The sequence below is a fragment of the Vulpes vulpes genome, chromosome 2, assembly GCF_048418805.1.
Source record: "Vulpes vulpes isolate BD-2025 chromosome 2, VulVul3, whole genome shotgun sequence".
NCBI lineage: Eukaryota > Metazoa > Chordata > Mammalia > Carnivora > Canidae > Vulpes > Vulpes vulpes.
This window is the reverse complement of record NC_132781.1, coordinates 37,925,536-37,940,832: the sequence shown is the minus strand read 5'-3', so window position 1 is coordinate 37,940,832 and position 15,297 is coordinate 37,925,536. Positions and strand designations below refer to the sequence as shown.

Here is a 15,297-nt window from a genome sequence, read left to right as displayed (position 1 = left end):
ACTTAGCAGCACTAACAAGATGCTTCCCTCCAGCATAGCAGTGGGCCCTCACACTGGCATTCTGCAGAACAGTCTTCCAGAAAGTGCTGATAGGTTTTTTTCAGATGGGGGAGTGGGAGGCTAAGATGTCCATGCTCTAATAGTGTCAGCAAACAGTAGGTAAAGGTTAGTTTTCTTTATTGTAGCTGGAATTCTCAATCCTTAGTAGCCTAATGTGAGTTGATCTCCAACAGGAGAAAAGGGATGTGCAATACTCCCCCAAGCTTTTTGAACAAATAATCTTTTTTTTTTTTCATTAAATGCTTCAGAAATAGTTTAGAGTGTACTATAGTCTTTTGAGATGGGAGTTAGAAAGCCCGATCTCTTCCCATCGTCTGCTAACACCAGCAACAGAGTGATTCTAGAATGCAGACCACTGGCCACACTGAGAAGGGGACAGGTTAATCAAGGATGGAGTGGAAGGGAGCAGCTGCGTCCTCATTTTCATTTCTGCTTGTACACCGTTTGCTCAATTGAAGTATAGTTGACATACAGAGTTGTACATTTTTCTTCACTCCCTTAAGTTAAGCATGATGCCCCCCCCCACCCCTGCGCCCCTCCTTAAGCAATCCAATTGGGCACTACTTCCCCTCTTTTGTAACAGAGCAATTAAGTCAGCACTACCTGAAGAGACCAAAAGAGTGCTGCTGAGACAAGATGGTGGCCCAGCAGAACAGGCCAAATGCTGAGACACCACAGAAGACAACGTACTGTGTAAAGAGGGTAGCCTCAAGAAAGAATGCAGAAACGCTATCTAAGCAATATTTTCCCAAGCACTGGTTGTAACTCCAGCAGCAAAACCGAGAAAGCATTTATGGTCACAACCCTGGATACTGGCCACCTCTTGGGTTTGAAATGTGGTGAGGCTTTTCTGGAAAAGGTGTCTGCCCTTAGACTCTAATTGCTTCAGTTTCATCCTTGTCTGGGCACAGTTCTGACACTGATCTGCAGCAGACTCGGTTTCCTAAGGCAGCCTGACCACATCAAGGGGTTGTAAAATAATCTCCATGCATGGTTATTAACTAATAAAACTTGCATTCAACACCATATGCTGATAGGATGAAGCAAAGTATAAGATTCGAGTCTTAGATCTTTCTGAGCAGGGCATGATAGGTGATAACTAGAGGGAAGGATTAGTTGCAAGCTGGATGGGAGCTTAGGCTTAGGCATGAGGGTAATGGTCTCCTACTGGTTTAGAAGTGCTCGGAGCTCCCTGAGCTCTGGTGCAGACTACAAGAGTTTCACCCAAGGAAGGGTATGATGTGGGCATAAAACCATTCCTGAGACAGTTGAAGATGGTCCCCCTTCTACAGCCAGGAACACTAGCTGTCCTGCATTATCCATTTCCTTTAGCCCCAGGCAGTCCTGTGTGTACAGAGAGGTCTCCTGCAAGGGAATGGTTTCCTTGGCTTGGCCACTTCTGTAAAATCCCAAACCACTCAGAGTCCATAGGATCCACAATAGAATCATTGAGAAATTTCTCCATCACAAACTTCTTCAAGGCCATCAGGTTTCTCTTGTAGGACTCATTGACGCCTCGCTCCTGATTAATATCGGCCAAGAAGATGCTGTAGTTGCGATACATGTCCTCCTTTATGGGGTCGTGCCAGTATTCTGCTTGCACCAGGGGTTCTTTTTTTTTTTTTTTTTTTTTTTTTTTTTTTTTTTTGCACCAGGGGTTCTTGAATAGCTTTGTTGTAAGCCCCAGCGTTCAGTGCTTTTCTGATCAAGTCACAGATGTGAGAGCTCTCCCCTGGGCACCGAGGGAGTCCATATACACTTTGATGTTGTCTCCTAATCGAGATCAGATTGATCATGGGAGGTGATGGGCATCTCTAAGCCACTGCCCTCAGAAATTGGCCTCCTTGGGAGAATCCCATAGCATTGTAGCCTTGCTGCAATTTAGGATCCTTAGCAAGAATCTGTTGCTAAGGATCAGACACACTGTTGTTACTTGGGAATTGACATTCAAGAAGAAGCTGTTCTCCACATCATCAGGGTCTTCCCAATCTTTAAAGATAAGATGTAAATTCCGGGTATTTTCTTCTCAACCATTTTTTTGATAGCTCCCATGCTTAAGGGATTATAACAGCTGTCTTCCATCCCATGCCAGATCACCAGCGGCAGCGGCGTGGCCGGGTCCACACGCCACGGCACCCGGGCAGCACCAGATCCCGGCAGGAGAGTGACGACCAGGAGCCACAAGCAGTTGGGTGATGCCACCTTGACCTCTGCCTGTGTTTTAATTTGTTCATCGTGACCTGACATTCTCAAGTAGGTTTCTGGACATCCCTAGTTTTTAAAAGTAACTGAGGTTACTGTTCCTACCAAGTTCTGCTTTGCTGGCATTACCCCTTTACACCTGTTTGTCTGAACCAGTTTCCAGGATAGAAGACAGAACAGATGCTATGATGCACAATCAGCATGGCAACATAATAAACTCCAAAGGCCTGCGTTCAGCCTTTTCACACACTTTACCTCCAAATTCCTTCTCACTTTTTGTTCTGTCACCTGCTCAACTCTCAGCCTCACTCTCACACTGGTATCCTTCTGATATGTTTAGAAAGATAAAAATGACCATCATTTACCGGACATGTGCTTTGGGATACAAGAGGTCAATCTGGGAGCATGACAGTATGACACACCACATGGAGACCGAGGTTACATGGCCAGTAAGAGAGTCAGGGCTCAAAGCCACGTCTGCCAACTACAAATGCACCTACTACTTCCGCTGCCTTTCAAGTGTGGGATTTTGGACTGCTTAGGAGTCTTCAAAATCTGAAACCTACTTAAACATCCCTCTTTTTCTTCCCAGTGAACAAGAACATTATTTGGGCAGGAAAACTAGGAACTGGATTGTTTCCTCCTTCTCCTCCCCTCTTCTTCTTCTCCTTCCTTTCCTCCTCCTCCTCCTCCTTTTTCAGTGCACTCTGGGGAACCAAATTGGGAGAAGGAGGGACAATGTGAATGATGAACAGAGGGAGTTTCTCTTCCTTCTTTGAATTTCCTTAGTTAAGCCTCCTGGATATGAATGGTTAGGTCATCAGGCCAGAGAGGATCTCACATCCTGACTCTGATACATCAGTGCAAATGTCCATGATACAAAACATCTTGAAATCAATAGCTTGGACAGTGCTCTTTCTTAGTTCTTGGGAAATCGATCTGGCCATGCTGCTGACAATTGGCTAAACACCAGAGCCTCCAATTTAAGATGTGTTTATTCACTAAGCACTTCAGTTTATCAACAAAGGTAGTTAGGGCACAGCCTTTAGACGTAGACACAAACTGCCAAATACTGGCCTCTACCTTCTCTCAGTTCATTCAGAGAGATGATTCAAAGACTATGGAGAGCACAGTGACCAAGAGCAACCATGCTGACTCCTCCTTGCCACTAACTGACTCTGGGTAGGTCTCCTAACTTTCATTCTCTCATTCAACCAGCTATTTTTTGAACACCAAAGACATTGAAATCCTTGCTCTGGCACTGTCTAGCTTTGAGAACTGGTTATGCAAATTTAAGTGTCAATTGCCTTCTGTATGAATTGGAGACAGTAACAGTGCCTTCCTTCCCTGCACAATTCTTGTGAGAATGAAATGAAATGATGTACATAAAGAGCTTATCACGGTGCCTGGCACATAATGTCAGTTTTTCATTTGAGAAGCAATTATGAAGCACTTACTGTGTTCTGTACGTAGTGTCTGCTTCCCTTGTTTGTCAAATAAAATCTTTTTTTTTTTAATTTTTTTTTTAATTTTTATTTATTTATGATAGTCACAGAGAGATAGAGAGAGGCAGAAACACAGGCAGAGGGAGAAGCAGGCTCCATGCACCGGGAGCCCGACGTGGGATTCGATCCCGGGTCTCCAGGATCGCGCCCTGGGCCAAAGGCAGGCGCCAAACCGCTGCGCCACCCAGGGATCCCTCAAATAAAATCTTTTAAACAAAAAATGTAACCAGAGGATATAAAATGAATTTCACACACGTGCCCTCAGGGAGATAAAACTTAAGGATTGACTCATTTCCCATAAATGCGTCATTTACAGAAAACTGATATTGGAATTTTCTTAAATGATTGGGACTTGGTCAGGGGTTGCCTCCTATCAACCTTGGGAAGTTTTGCACGTGGCTTCCAGAGGTATGAACAAGAAATGACCTAGGTTGGGTTGGTCTTGCAACATAAGCTGAATTGAGTTTTGTTTATATGACTGGACTGGTTTGGTCTGCTTGGTGCATTTTCAAAGCTGGTCTCCTGTGGCTTTTATTTTAACAGGCTCTAACTGAGCTCTCTTCTCCTTACATTCCCTGCCCATTGATACAGCCTACCCTAAACCCTCAAGGGACTCACTGTGGTTTGCAACAGTTTGCATGTCTCGAACTGCAATTCCCCTGCTATTCCTTTTTTTTTTTTTCCCCTGCTATTCCTGAATAAACCCATCTTTTTGACAATTTTGAGCTTGCCTCAATTTTCCTATTTGACACCGTCAACCTGACATCACATTCCTCGCCTGCCTTTCATATACCACCTCCATTTCTACTGATCCCTACCTGACATTCATCATATTCCTCACATGCTTTTCATATAATACCTCCCCATTTCTACTGCCACAACAGTAATTTAGGCTCCTGTTAGCTGTCACCTAAAACATTGCAATCACTTGCAATAGCTCCTCTTCTTTCACATTGCCTTCCTTTAATCTATTTAAGAACACAGTTGCATTTTTTTTTAAGATTTTATGTCTTTATTCATGAGAGACACACACAAAGTGGGCAGAGACATAAGCAGAAGGAGAAGCCAGGACCCCGGGATCACCACCTGAACAAAGGCAGACTCTCAAACACGGAGTCACCCAGGTGTCCTGCATTTAGTTTTCTAAAGTACAGTTTTCTTATCATCCACCTCCTCTCACTGAAATCTTCAAATTTCCCAGTTACTCCAGAGTAGTGTAATCTACACAGCCAGCTAGCCACCATCCTTGACAAAGTCTTGATTTGTCTTTCAAATCTCCTACCACCCCCTTTCTTTAACACTAACAGTGGTCCTCAAACTTTGTGAATCAGAATCATCCCTGGGGCACCTCTTAAAAATACGTCTGCCTGGGCTCCAAACTTCGAATATTTGATTCAGTAAGTCTGGACTGTGTCCCAGGTATTTGGGTTTTTTTTTTTTTTTTGGACTTTTGATGCTATAGGACATTAATATATAGTGACGTTTCCTCCCGGTGTTTCTAACTCACCGAATTTTGAAACCCTACATTTTTTCGACTTTTCCTAAATTTGTAAGTTCCCCCAATGCTTTACCATTTAATACGGGCGTTAAACTATTCCGTCTCCCAGCATCTCCTACTTCTTAAAACCTATCCAATCTTTAAGGCTCAGATCAAATGCCACCTCTCCCAAGAAGTCTTTCCAGCTCTCCTGCGCATTTCTTTGATATTTAGCTGCACTCTTCTCGTGGCATCTCCTGCTTATCCAGGAAGCGTCCAGGCGCCCGGCCAGCCAGAGATCCCGGGCCGGAGAGGGGCGCATCCCTCCTCCGTCCACCCCGGGCCCTAGGCCTCCCGCGGGGGTCGGACATGCGCAGGAAACCCTGTCGGATCACTAGCCCAATCGGTAATTCTTCCCAGAAATCCAGGCAGGGCACAACTCTCTCAGATGCCCTCTGCAGTTGCTGAAGCAAGGAACCGGCAACAGACATCCCAAAAGTCCAAGGAACGGGGTTGAGAGGCAGGCAGGAAGGCTCAGAACCGGGAAACGCACGAGCCCGCAACCACAGACCCCAAGCGCGGAAGCGACGCAAAAGGCGATCCCGCCTTCCCGCCGCTCCACCCCCGACGGCCGCCTCGCCCTCCGATTGGCTGCTCCTCGCAACCACGCCCACAGAGGCTGCCGCCCACGTGACCCGCCGGCGGCCGTAGGATTGGTCGCCCGGTGACGGCTTTACTGGCCGGGGAGGGCGGAGGGACCGCGAGGCCGGCGCCCGCGGGAAGCGGGGAGCGGGGCGGGCTGCGGCCGGGCTCCGGAAGGCCGAGGGCATCTGCGGGCCGGAGCGAACCCCCCGAGACACGGCATAGGAGCCTGAGGCGCTCAGAAGGCGGGCTGCAGACTTCTGTCGGGGTCTTTGGTTTGAGCCCTGACTTCGGCCGTACACGTATTTCCCCGCAAGGACGGCGCCTCTCAGCCTTTGCTGAAGTTGGGGGTTGGACTTCATTATCGTTACCTTGTTGAGGGTCCACTGTATAGAAGTACTGGCTGTCCTGCGCCGGGCGCCGTGGGGACTGCCGTGACGTGGAGGCTGGGGGAGGGGAGGGAGGGCTTAGAGACGCCGGGGGTCTGTCCCTTACCCACCTGCAGTGTTGAAGGTAAGTTGCTTTTTGTGCTGATACTTTTATAATCTAGTAGCTTAAGGTTTAAGAGGGAGGCCCGCTCATTGACTGAATTAAGCGTTCATTTATTTTTATTTTATTTTTATTTTATTCGTGAGAGACAGAGAGAGAGAGAGAGAGAGAGGCAGAGACACAGGCAGAGGGAGAAGGAGGCTCCATGCAGGGAGCCCGATATGGGACTCGATCCCGGGACCCCAGGGTCATGCCCTGGGCTGAAGGCCGCGCTAAACCGCTGAGCCGCCCGGGCTGCCCTAAACGTTCATTTATTGAGACTCATCCTATGTACCAGGCACCTGAGTGTGGTGTATGCAAAGGCCAGTAAGACCCTGCCCCGGTTCTGTAGGAACTCTGTCATGGGGTGGTGGGACAGACGGAATGCGGGGGACGTGCATGGCTGAATAGGGGACATGTGATGTGGTGGGGAAAAGTGCTGTGGGAGGCAGAGGGGAGGATGACTGAGGCTTCCAGACCACTCTACTGAGGTGACGTTTGGGTAAGGTTTTAAAACTATAATGAGGCGTTTTTCGGATTGTAAGGATTAGGGGAAGATGGAGCTGTCTAGATGGAGCAACGTGTAATGAGGTAGAGAACTAGGGATGTGTGTGTGGTGGGAGCACACTTGGAGCTCTGCTCCCAGGTTTCATGCTTTTAGACAAAGTTAAGATCTCTCAGCCTGTTTTCCTCATTTTAAACATGTACTTCACCTGTAGAGGATGATGAGCTAAAGGCTCAAGCATAACCCCTGTAAAACAGGCATTTTGTTTCTCTCTTTTTATGGAATTTAGTTGCTGAATGGCCAACGCAGACCAACAGGTGCCAGTTCGTTGTTGTTGTTATTGTTGTTTTTCAAGATTTATTTATTCGTGAAAGACTCACAGAGAGAGGCAGAGACAGGCAGAGGGAGAAGCAGGCTCCCTACATAGAGAGCCCTATATGGGACTTGATTCCAGGACCCCAGGATCACAACCTGAGCCAAAGGCAGATGCTTAACCACTGAACCACCCATGCGCCTTAGCCTCCAGTTTTTTTTTTTTTTTTTAATTTTTATTTATTTATGATAGTCACAGAGAGAGAGAGAGAGGCAGAGACACAGGCAGAGGGAGAAGCAGGCTCCATGCACCAGGAGCCCGATGTGGGATTCGATCCCGGGTCTCCAGGATCGCGCCCTGGGCCAAAGGCAGGCACCAAACCGCTGCGCCACCCAGGGATTTAGCCTCCAGTTTTTAAGGAATATCAATCTCGACATTTGTAGGTGGCTGAAGGAAGCCTGTGCGGTCTCCAGAATTGTTACTTAAATACTGACTATACTTTGCTGATAGGCTGGAGAGGGTGACATTGTGATCCAAGTACTTTTACATGTCAGTGATTGCAGTCAGCTTTCTTATTCAGAAATTGATTATCCAGGTTGTGAATTACCTAGACTTTGCATTGCCTTTTTTTTTTTTTTTTAAGATTTTTTGTAATCCACATCCAGTGTGGGGCTCCAACTCACAGTCCTAAGTTAGTGTTCCATGCTCCACTGACTGAGCCAGCAAGGCACCCTTGCATTTCTTCTTTTATCTTGCCCATGGCTTGGAGAAAAATGAAATTAAACTCCATATTTAGTTGGTAGTGGAAAAATATAAATTTGGTAATCAGATCTCTGTTCTCTCTCTGGCTCTACTGTTAATTTGCTGTGGACTTTGCCAAAACATAGCCTCTCTGGGTCTAGCACTCTTAAGATAGAAGATTCCAGTATAAAAGTTATATACTTTTTATCTTTGTTGGCTGCAGAATTGTAAATCAAATTGTATATTAAATGAACAGGAGTTTACTTTATAATGGAATTTAGTATAGAAAAATCTTTGACATCCCTGGAATTTTATCATGCATTGTGTTTGGGTTTATTAAAGTTTTTGAATCATAAATGCTTCTCCACTCTCCTATATTTCAAAAACAAAAAAATTCCTCCAAACCAAAACTTAAGTTTGTATTTTCATACAGCAGAGTCTTTAAAGCAACCATAGTGGAAAATAAAATATTTATCAAAAGTCCATGCTTGAAACTTATCTATAAAGAAGCCTTTATTTAATAGGTTAACCTAAGTCTTCTTAGATGTGAAAATAGTGTTGGGTTGCTTTTACGTTTATAAGGACGTGAAATGCAATGATGCGATGATGAGTGAAGTATCGTCTGACCTGGTATTGCCATTGCTTCAGTGTTGGCTTTGACCAGGGTATGATTCCATAATCTTCTCTCTGAGCTGATTCTGGTTTTTCCACATTGGAATGTTCTCAATCTATTTGGATACTGCTTTTATTATTATATATTTATTATGTGTTTCTTTGATACTCTTGAATTGCTGATACTTTTATGTTTCATGTTTTTCTTCTTAGGTAGAGGTGAAAAATCTGGCTTTGATATCTTCATGGAGGACTACATTATTTCAATCCTGAATCTGGTTCAGTTTTCTTACTGATTTATTACTATATTAAAAATGTTTAATTAACTGTGGTGTTTGTTTTGGTAAAACCTTGGGATTTAACAAGAACTTTAACAAATACCCATTATATTCTTATGGTACAGAAAAGTGTATTTTATTTATTTATTTAATTTTTTAAGATTTTATTTATTCATGAGAGACACAGAAAGAGAGAGGCAGAGACACAGGCAGAGGGAGAAGCAGGCTCCACACACAGAGCCCGATGTGGGACTCGATCCTGGAACTCCAGGATCTCGCCCTGGGCTGAAGGCAGATGCTTAATCGCTAAGCCACCCAGGCGTCCCCAGAAAAGTGTTTTTAAATCTGTAAGTTATTCCATTTCAAATTTTAATTTTATTAACTTTGCGCTATCAGAAAATGTGCTTTGAATTGCTAAATATTAGAAAACATCTCTCTCAGCAGAGGCGCTTAAATTATTTTCATCCTTTCTCTACCCATATATTTTCACCAACCTGATAATCCAGTGGCATGAATTTTACTACATAAGCAAGTTAAGTGTTTCTGTAATACGGGGACTTTCACACAAAGCTGAATTCTTGCTGCTGGAATAGAGGGTTTTTTTCCCTCCAAGAATTGGATTAACAGAAAAAGCAAAATGTCAATACAGAAATACCTCAAAGATGGTCTGAAGGAAAAATGTGCTTTAAACATATCAAGTAATTTTTTTTAAAGATTTTAGGGAAAGAGCAAGAAGGGGAAGGAGTAGAGGGAGAGGTAGAGGATCCCAAGCAGACTCCAGGTTGAGCAGCAGAGCCCCCTGTGGGGCTTTGATCTTACAACCCTGAGATTATGACCTGAGCCAAAACCAAGAGTTGGATGTCGCTTACCCGACTGAGCCACCCAGGTACCCCCACCTCAAGCAAGTACTTGTTAAGTTTCCACATAACCATGAAACTCAGGACACCTCTTTGCCAAAAACATTTATTCTTAAAATTTACTTAAGCGTTTCATAGAAACTTAGTAATAGCCAGAATAATTTGTGCCCATTTAGCAAACTCTTAACAAGAAGAAAGACCTTATTAAAAGATTCTTTTGCACATAGTTAAATCAGTATTTTATGTCATCTCTTGATTGCTTATTAGTTTTGCTTTCACACCGAAATCTTCAAACTGCTCGGTATTACCCTCAACTGCTATTTTTCTTTAACCAGTTTCCCAAGAAAAGATACATATGGCTCATAAAGGAATCTTATTTAAAAGTTGATATACTACAGCAGATGCTACTTAACAAGTGGATCACAGTATATGGAAGGTGCTTTGTTTTTCTAAAATGTTTCTAATTATTTCTATAAAGAGTAGGTCCCCATTTCACATTGTTTGCACATTGATAAAATCTCTTCCTCATAGGCAGATAAATGTTTTTCTCAAGAAAAGGCCTGCTTCCCCATCACCCACTTTATGAGGTCTAACTTGGGTTTTTTCCTGAAAGCTTCTATACCTCTTGCTCTTCAAGGAAAAGCTTCTGTACTATCCTCTTTCATCTACTTCCTCTACACTGACCTTCATGTCCCTTGTCAATCCTGATTCTCTTATTCTAACCAGCTTGCTAAACTCGAAGTAGGAGTCTAGAGAGCAGGTTAAAAGGTTTAGATCAATGGATATATCCTTTTAAAGAAATCCATATACAGTTGACCCTTGAACACAGATTTGAACTGTGTGGGTCCATTTGTATGTGGATTTTTTATAGTACAGTACTATAAATGTATATTGTTATAATTTTCTTAATATTTTCTTTAGCTTTACTGTAAGAATACAGTATATAATACATCTGACATAACAGAAAATGTGTTAACTGTTTGTGTTAGTGGTAAGGCTTCTGGTCAACAGTAGGCTATTAGTAGTTAAGTTTTGGGAGAGTGAAAAGTTACACAAATTTTTCTACTGGGGGCGGGTGGTATCGGCACCATTAACACACATCATTCAGGGGTCAACTCTACTTGTGTAAAGTTCTTATAATTATGAATTGAGGATTAGAAGAATCAATGCTAGGTACTGTGCTGAAAATCGGTTTTTCAGCCTTATGTGCAATAATTTTGTTGTGAGATAAAATGCTGATTCCTTTCAGTTTTCAGGGGAGTACAGTTTAATTAGATGTTGTACTTCTGTTGGATAACCTGTTATGGGACAAGTTTGGTGACTCCTTACATAATTAAACACACAGCGATAACAAAACACATAGCCAGAGGTGGCAAGAACAGTATCATTCACCCGGGTTTTACGACACAGTGGGCACACAGTCTTCATTTTGGGTAGTAGGGGAGAATCGGAATTGTAGTCTAGGTGTACAGGTGGTGGAGGAGTAGGCAGGGCAGTCAGTGATTTGATTGTTTCTTGATTTTCAGAGGAGTACCACCATTCAAGGAACTGCAGAAAGAATACTCCCACAGAAAGGCCAGTAGACAGGGTTAAGGCAGCACCTCCTAGAGCTTTCTTCAGAGATGACTTTATTTTGTCACCAACACTGGTGGGAGAATAGAACAAGGAGGCAAAAGGAGAAACTGTTTAGGTTTGATCACAGAGTGACCGATATCAATGTAGCTCTTATATTTGTCATCAGAATTACTGATTCACTTTGGAGTTTGAGTAGCTGCTAGATTGGCATGGTCTCCTTTAGTGTCTATTCTAAATGATTTCCTTTTTCTGACTTACACTATTTTGGGAGCACAGGAGCTAAACTTTGTATTTAATGACTAGAGTTTTGCTTTTGTTTAGAGAAAAAAATTAATGAGATACTGATTATATTGATTTGTCTGTGTGTGTGTGTGTGTGTGTGTGTCAGATAGAATATCCAGAAAAAAGCAGCTCACTTAACAAAAAATAACCTAGCAATATTGAGGAATATATATTTGAATTTGTAGGAGCATACAGATACCAACTAGAAACAGTGGCATTGTGGTTAAGAGTACAGTCTTACAGAGAACTGTTGATCTGGCTTGAATCTCAGTTCTCCCACCTTCTAGCTATGTGGCCTTGGCAAGGTACCTAGCTAATAGGGCTTAGTTTCATCAAGTGTTAAACAGGGTAATGAATTTATTTCATGGAGTTGTGATGAGGATTGAGATAATGTACGTAAATCAAACAGCACAGGGCCTGGCACACAGCAAGCCATGCACAAAAATGTAGCTAGTATGAGGAGGAAGGTTACCAGGATGGCAACTCTGGTTTTATGAACATAAGAATTTTTCTGTGATTTATGAAATACCTCAAAGTGGACCAAGGAGGGTGAGTTTCATAAAATTAGGTTAAGGTTTTAGAATTTCCTAGTGTAAGATTCTGGGAAACGTTAAAGCCTTACCTCCTGGCTGGTTGCTGCATCATGCTGGCTTCAGCTGGCTTGTGCTCCAGAGCCTGTATGTCCTGAACTGTAAGTCGACCTAGCCGAACTCCAGCCAGCCTCAGCAGTGGTGAATGATGCTGAGCCTTCCCTAGAATGTATCGAAGTTGTTGTACAAAAAAACAGCCTTCCCATGCCATGTTTACAAATGGGTAGGCTGCCAGGAAGGCTCTATAAAACTGTTTCCAGCGGGAGGAAGGGGGATGGATAGAATATTCATCCTCTTCTCTCAGGCTAGAAATCAGCTTCTCCAGCTTCACTTTCAGGTAGGGAAAAAGAACCAGGAACATAATTGACTTCCAAAACTGCTTCTTTGGGAGACCAGCGCTGGCCAATCTCTCAAGCTTGTGTGTGTCTCCCATTACAATGCGCTTCAAGCCATAAAAATTTTCAGAAAATGAGGCACTAGTTTTAGACAGGTAATGTTGCTGGAGCAGAAGATCTAGCAGGGTGAAGATTTCATCAAACCACCTCCAAAAGAAGCCATAGTGGGCAGGATTTGATTCTGCAAGAACCTAAAGCAAATTAGTGAATTAGTAAATTTCATTCCATTTCGTATTCACATTTCCTTTTTTTCCCCCCTCTAAATTCTGATACTTTGGGCTTAAACAAATTGCTTCTTTCGGGGTCTGCCCTATTGTCCCTGAAGTGCTGTGTATTCAGTACAGGACTCTTATAACAGGGACTCAAAAACTGTTAAATCTCTGGAAATGAATTATATGCTAATTGGCAATTTCAAAACCTAGGCAACTGAATAAACTCGTGTTACTGGTTTGATTTTTTTTTTTTTTTAAATTTTACCCAGTCGTCCCTAAAACCTTTTAGAGAATTAATACCTTACCTTGACCACATGCTGAAGAGCAGGTCTCACTGCTGTCATTAAACTGTCCTGTGCTACCACCTCAAAGATGGATGGCTGGTCATCCACCACAGCAGCAGTTGTGATGTGAGCCCCATGCTCTGCCATAGTTTCCTATGTGCACTGGGTTTCGCTTTACCCACAAGCCCTTTTGCAAGCATGAATTTGTTTTAGTTACCAAAGAGGTACCTAAGGGTGATCTTTCTGCAGGAGGCCCAAAACTCCTTTTACAGAACTGGGCGGGGAAAAAAAGACCTCTTCTGGAGGCAGAGCGGGGGAGGGGTCTCGAATTAAGGAGATTAAGAACGAAATTAAGGCAGACGCGGGTGGACGTGGTGTGTGGGGTGGGGGTGACTTGTCAGATGCTGCGCCTCGAAGGGCAGAGCATGCCTACGGGGCACAGGCATGGGCGAAGGAGCTCTCCTCGGGAGCTGCGGTCCTGGAGGCTGCGGATCAGGGACTCTCCATCGTGAGAGCTTAAAAGCCCGCAAGCTTGGAGGGGTTAGAGGTGGCAGCGCGGGCCCGGCACGCCAGGACCCGCTCCCGCCGCTGGCTGCCAAACGCCCGCGCCTGAGCTCGCGCGCGGACCTTCGTCCGGCGGGGCGCGAAACACTCACGACGCCACGTTGGAAGAGAGGCCTCCGCTTTATGACAAGCCGCACCCGGAAACAGAAGCGGCGGGGGGACAGGGACGGCCGCCGGAGGAGAGGCGCTCTAGCCTGGACCGTGGCCTGGGAACCGGAACTAGCCGACTCTATGACCCCACCGGGATTTCCGCTTCCGCTCCCCCTGAAATTAAGTCACTTGGGGGCGGGCTTAAAGGGGAGTCCTTTGCTCGTTGGTTTTACTTTTCTTCGCCGGTTTTGCATCGCGTCCCCGGCGGGACGCCGCACCTGTTAATCTCCCTCTGCAGAGGTCTTTTTGACAAGATGTTTGGGGCGCCGCGCCGACGTCTGGCACCCGGAGCCAAGAGTTCCGGGCCCGTTGCTGAGGCCTTGGTTCCCTTGGGCGATACAGTTAGAGGTGGGAGGAGGAAAGGGAGTATGGACGCACGGAAGTTCTCTTTGCGCGCGGCGGGGGTGGTGGTTGATTTTACATTCTGCCACCTTCCGGGGGTGCTTTGGAGAGACGCAGCTGGGCAGAGCATCCTTCAGCTTTGCGGCCGATGTTTAAAAAGATGATGAGAATGAGAAAGGTTCCTGCGGTTCGTCAGAACTGGGAACGATTACTTTCCATTCTAGCTGGTAGATCGACTTTTCTAGGTGTAGTTACGTTCAAGCATAACGAGGTACCTGCCACACTCGATGGAAAAAAAAAAAGTTCCTCCTCTCGTCCACGGTCGTATGTGCCACAGCGATAAGACTACAGTGCTAAGACGGAGGCATCCTGATGAGTTCTAACTAGGACGAACTGGGGACGCTTGGTCGATGGTACTTTTCACTGTATATCAAAGTTAACGTAACTTGTCTTATGGTTTGCAAAGTGCTTTTACACCGCATGCAACTTTACCTCGTTTGAGTTGCTTTAAAGCAACAGGTTTATTGAATTTCGACGAGTTAAAAGTTCAGCTATTCCTCTTTCCAGCCCTTCCCCACTTCTGTGCTAAATGGATAGGAATAAAGGGGGATTATTCACTGCCTTAAAGGACCTTATGATATAAAGTTCATTGGTTTGCATAATGAGAACTCTCAAAGACAAGGTTTGCATGTAACTGTTTTCAATAAAATCATGCAAGTTAATCTTATAGTTCTAAAACGTGTTTTTTTTTTTTTTTACTCTGCCAAATAACCTGCCAACGAAAATCACATTGATAACAGACTTTCATCTGACGAGGTATTAGGTGCTCTAACAATGGTAGCTGTTATACGCAGGCTTTTCTTAAGACAAACGAGATTTAGCATTAACTACAAGTGGGAAATTAAGCGTTTGTATCAATGAGGGTTCTTTGTTTACAAGCAAAGAAACAGGCTAATATTTAAACTAAAAAGTTTATTGGAAATATATAGAGTAGTTAACAAAACAAGGAAAGCCATCTCTAAAAAGACAGGAACTACAGCCCTATTGAAGGTCTCAAGTAAGAATTAGTTGTCTCACCCAGGCAGTGTTGCAGGAATGGGTTTCAACAAATTTCTGTCACTGTACTTATGATTCAGATTCAAGTTTGGATTTCCTCTGCTCCGTTTCACTTTTAGAAGAGGGC

At 44.2% G+C, this 15,297-nt stretch overlaps 1 protein-coding gene, 1 long non-coding RNA gene, 1 other non-coding gene and 1 pseudogene across 3 annotated transcripts; 2 read left to right on the top strand and 2 right to left on the bottom strand.

Annotated features, from left to right (window-relative positions):
- Positions 1–1,280: 1,280 nt before the first annotated feature.
- On the bottom strand, positions 1,281–2,307 carry LOC112918160 (palmitoyl-protein thioesterase 1-like; annotated as a pseudogene).
- Positions 2,308–5,997: 3,690 nt separating this feature from the next.
- LOC112917988 (uncharacterized) lies at positions 5,998–8,911 on the top strand. The gene is made up of 2 exons (XR_003234584.2): positions 5,998–6,399; positions 8,799–8,911. It is a non-coding gene; the product is annotated as an uncharacterized lncRNA (long non-coding RNA).
- LOC112918198 (Z30 small nucleolar RNA) lies at positions 8,572–8,668 on the top strand. Its single transcript, XR_003234629.1, has one exon. It is a non-coding gene; the product is annotated as a Z30 small nucleolar RNA (small nucleolar RNA).
- A 901-nt stretch (positions 8,912–9,812) lies between the features above and the next one.
- On the bottom strand, positions 9,813–14,828 carry PEX12 (peroxisomal biogenesis factor 12). Its single transcript, XM_025996133.2, has 3 exons — positions 13,080–14,828; positions 12,200–12,753; positions 9,813–11,365 (listed from the first exon to the last, which is right to left on the bottom strand). The coding sequence occupies exons 1-3, from the start codon at positions 13,203–13,205 to the stop codon at positions 10,966–10,968; spliced, it is 1,080 nt and encodes a 359-aa protein (XP_025851918.1). The 5' UTR covers positions 13,206–14,828; the 3' UTR covers positions 9,813–10,965.
- Positions 14,829–15,297: the final 469 nt, after the last annotated feature.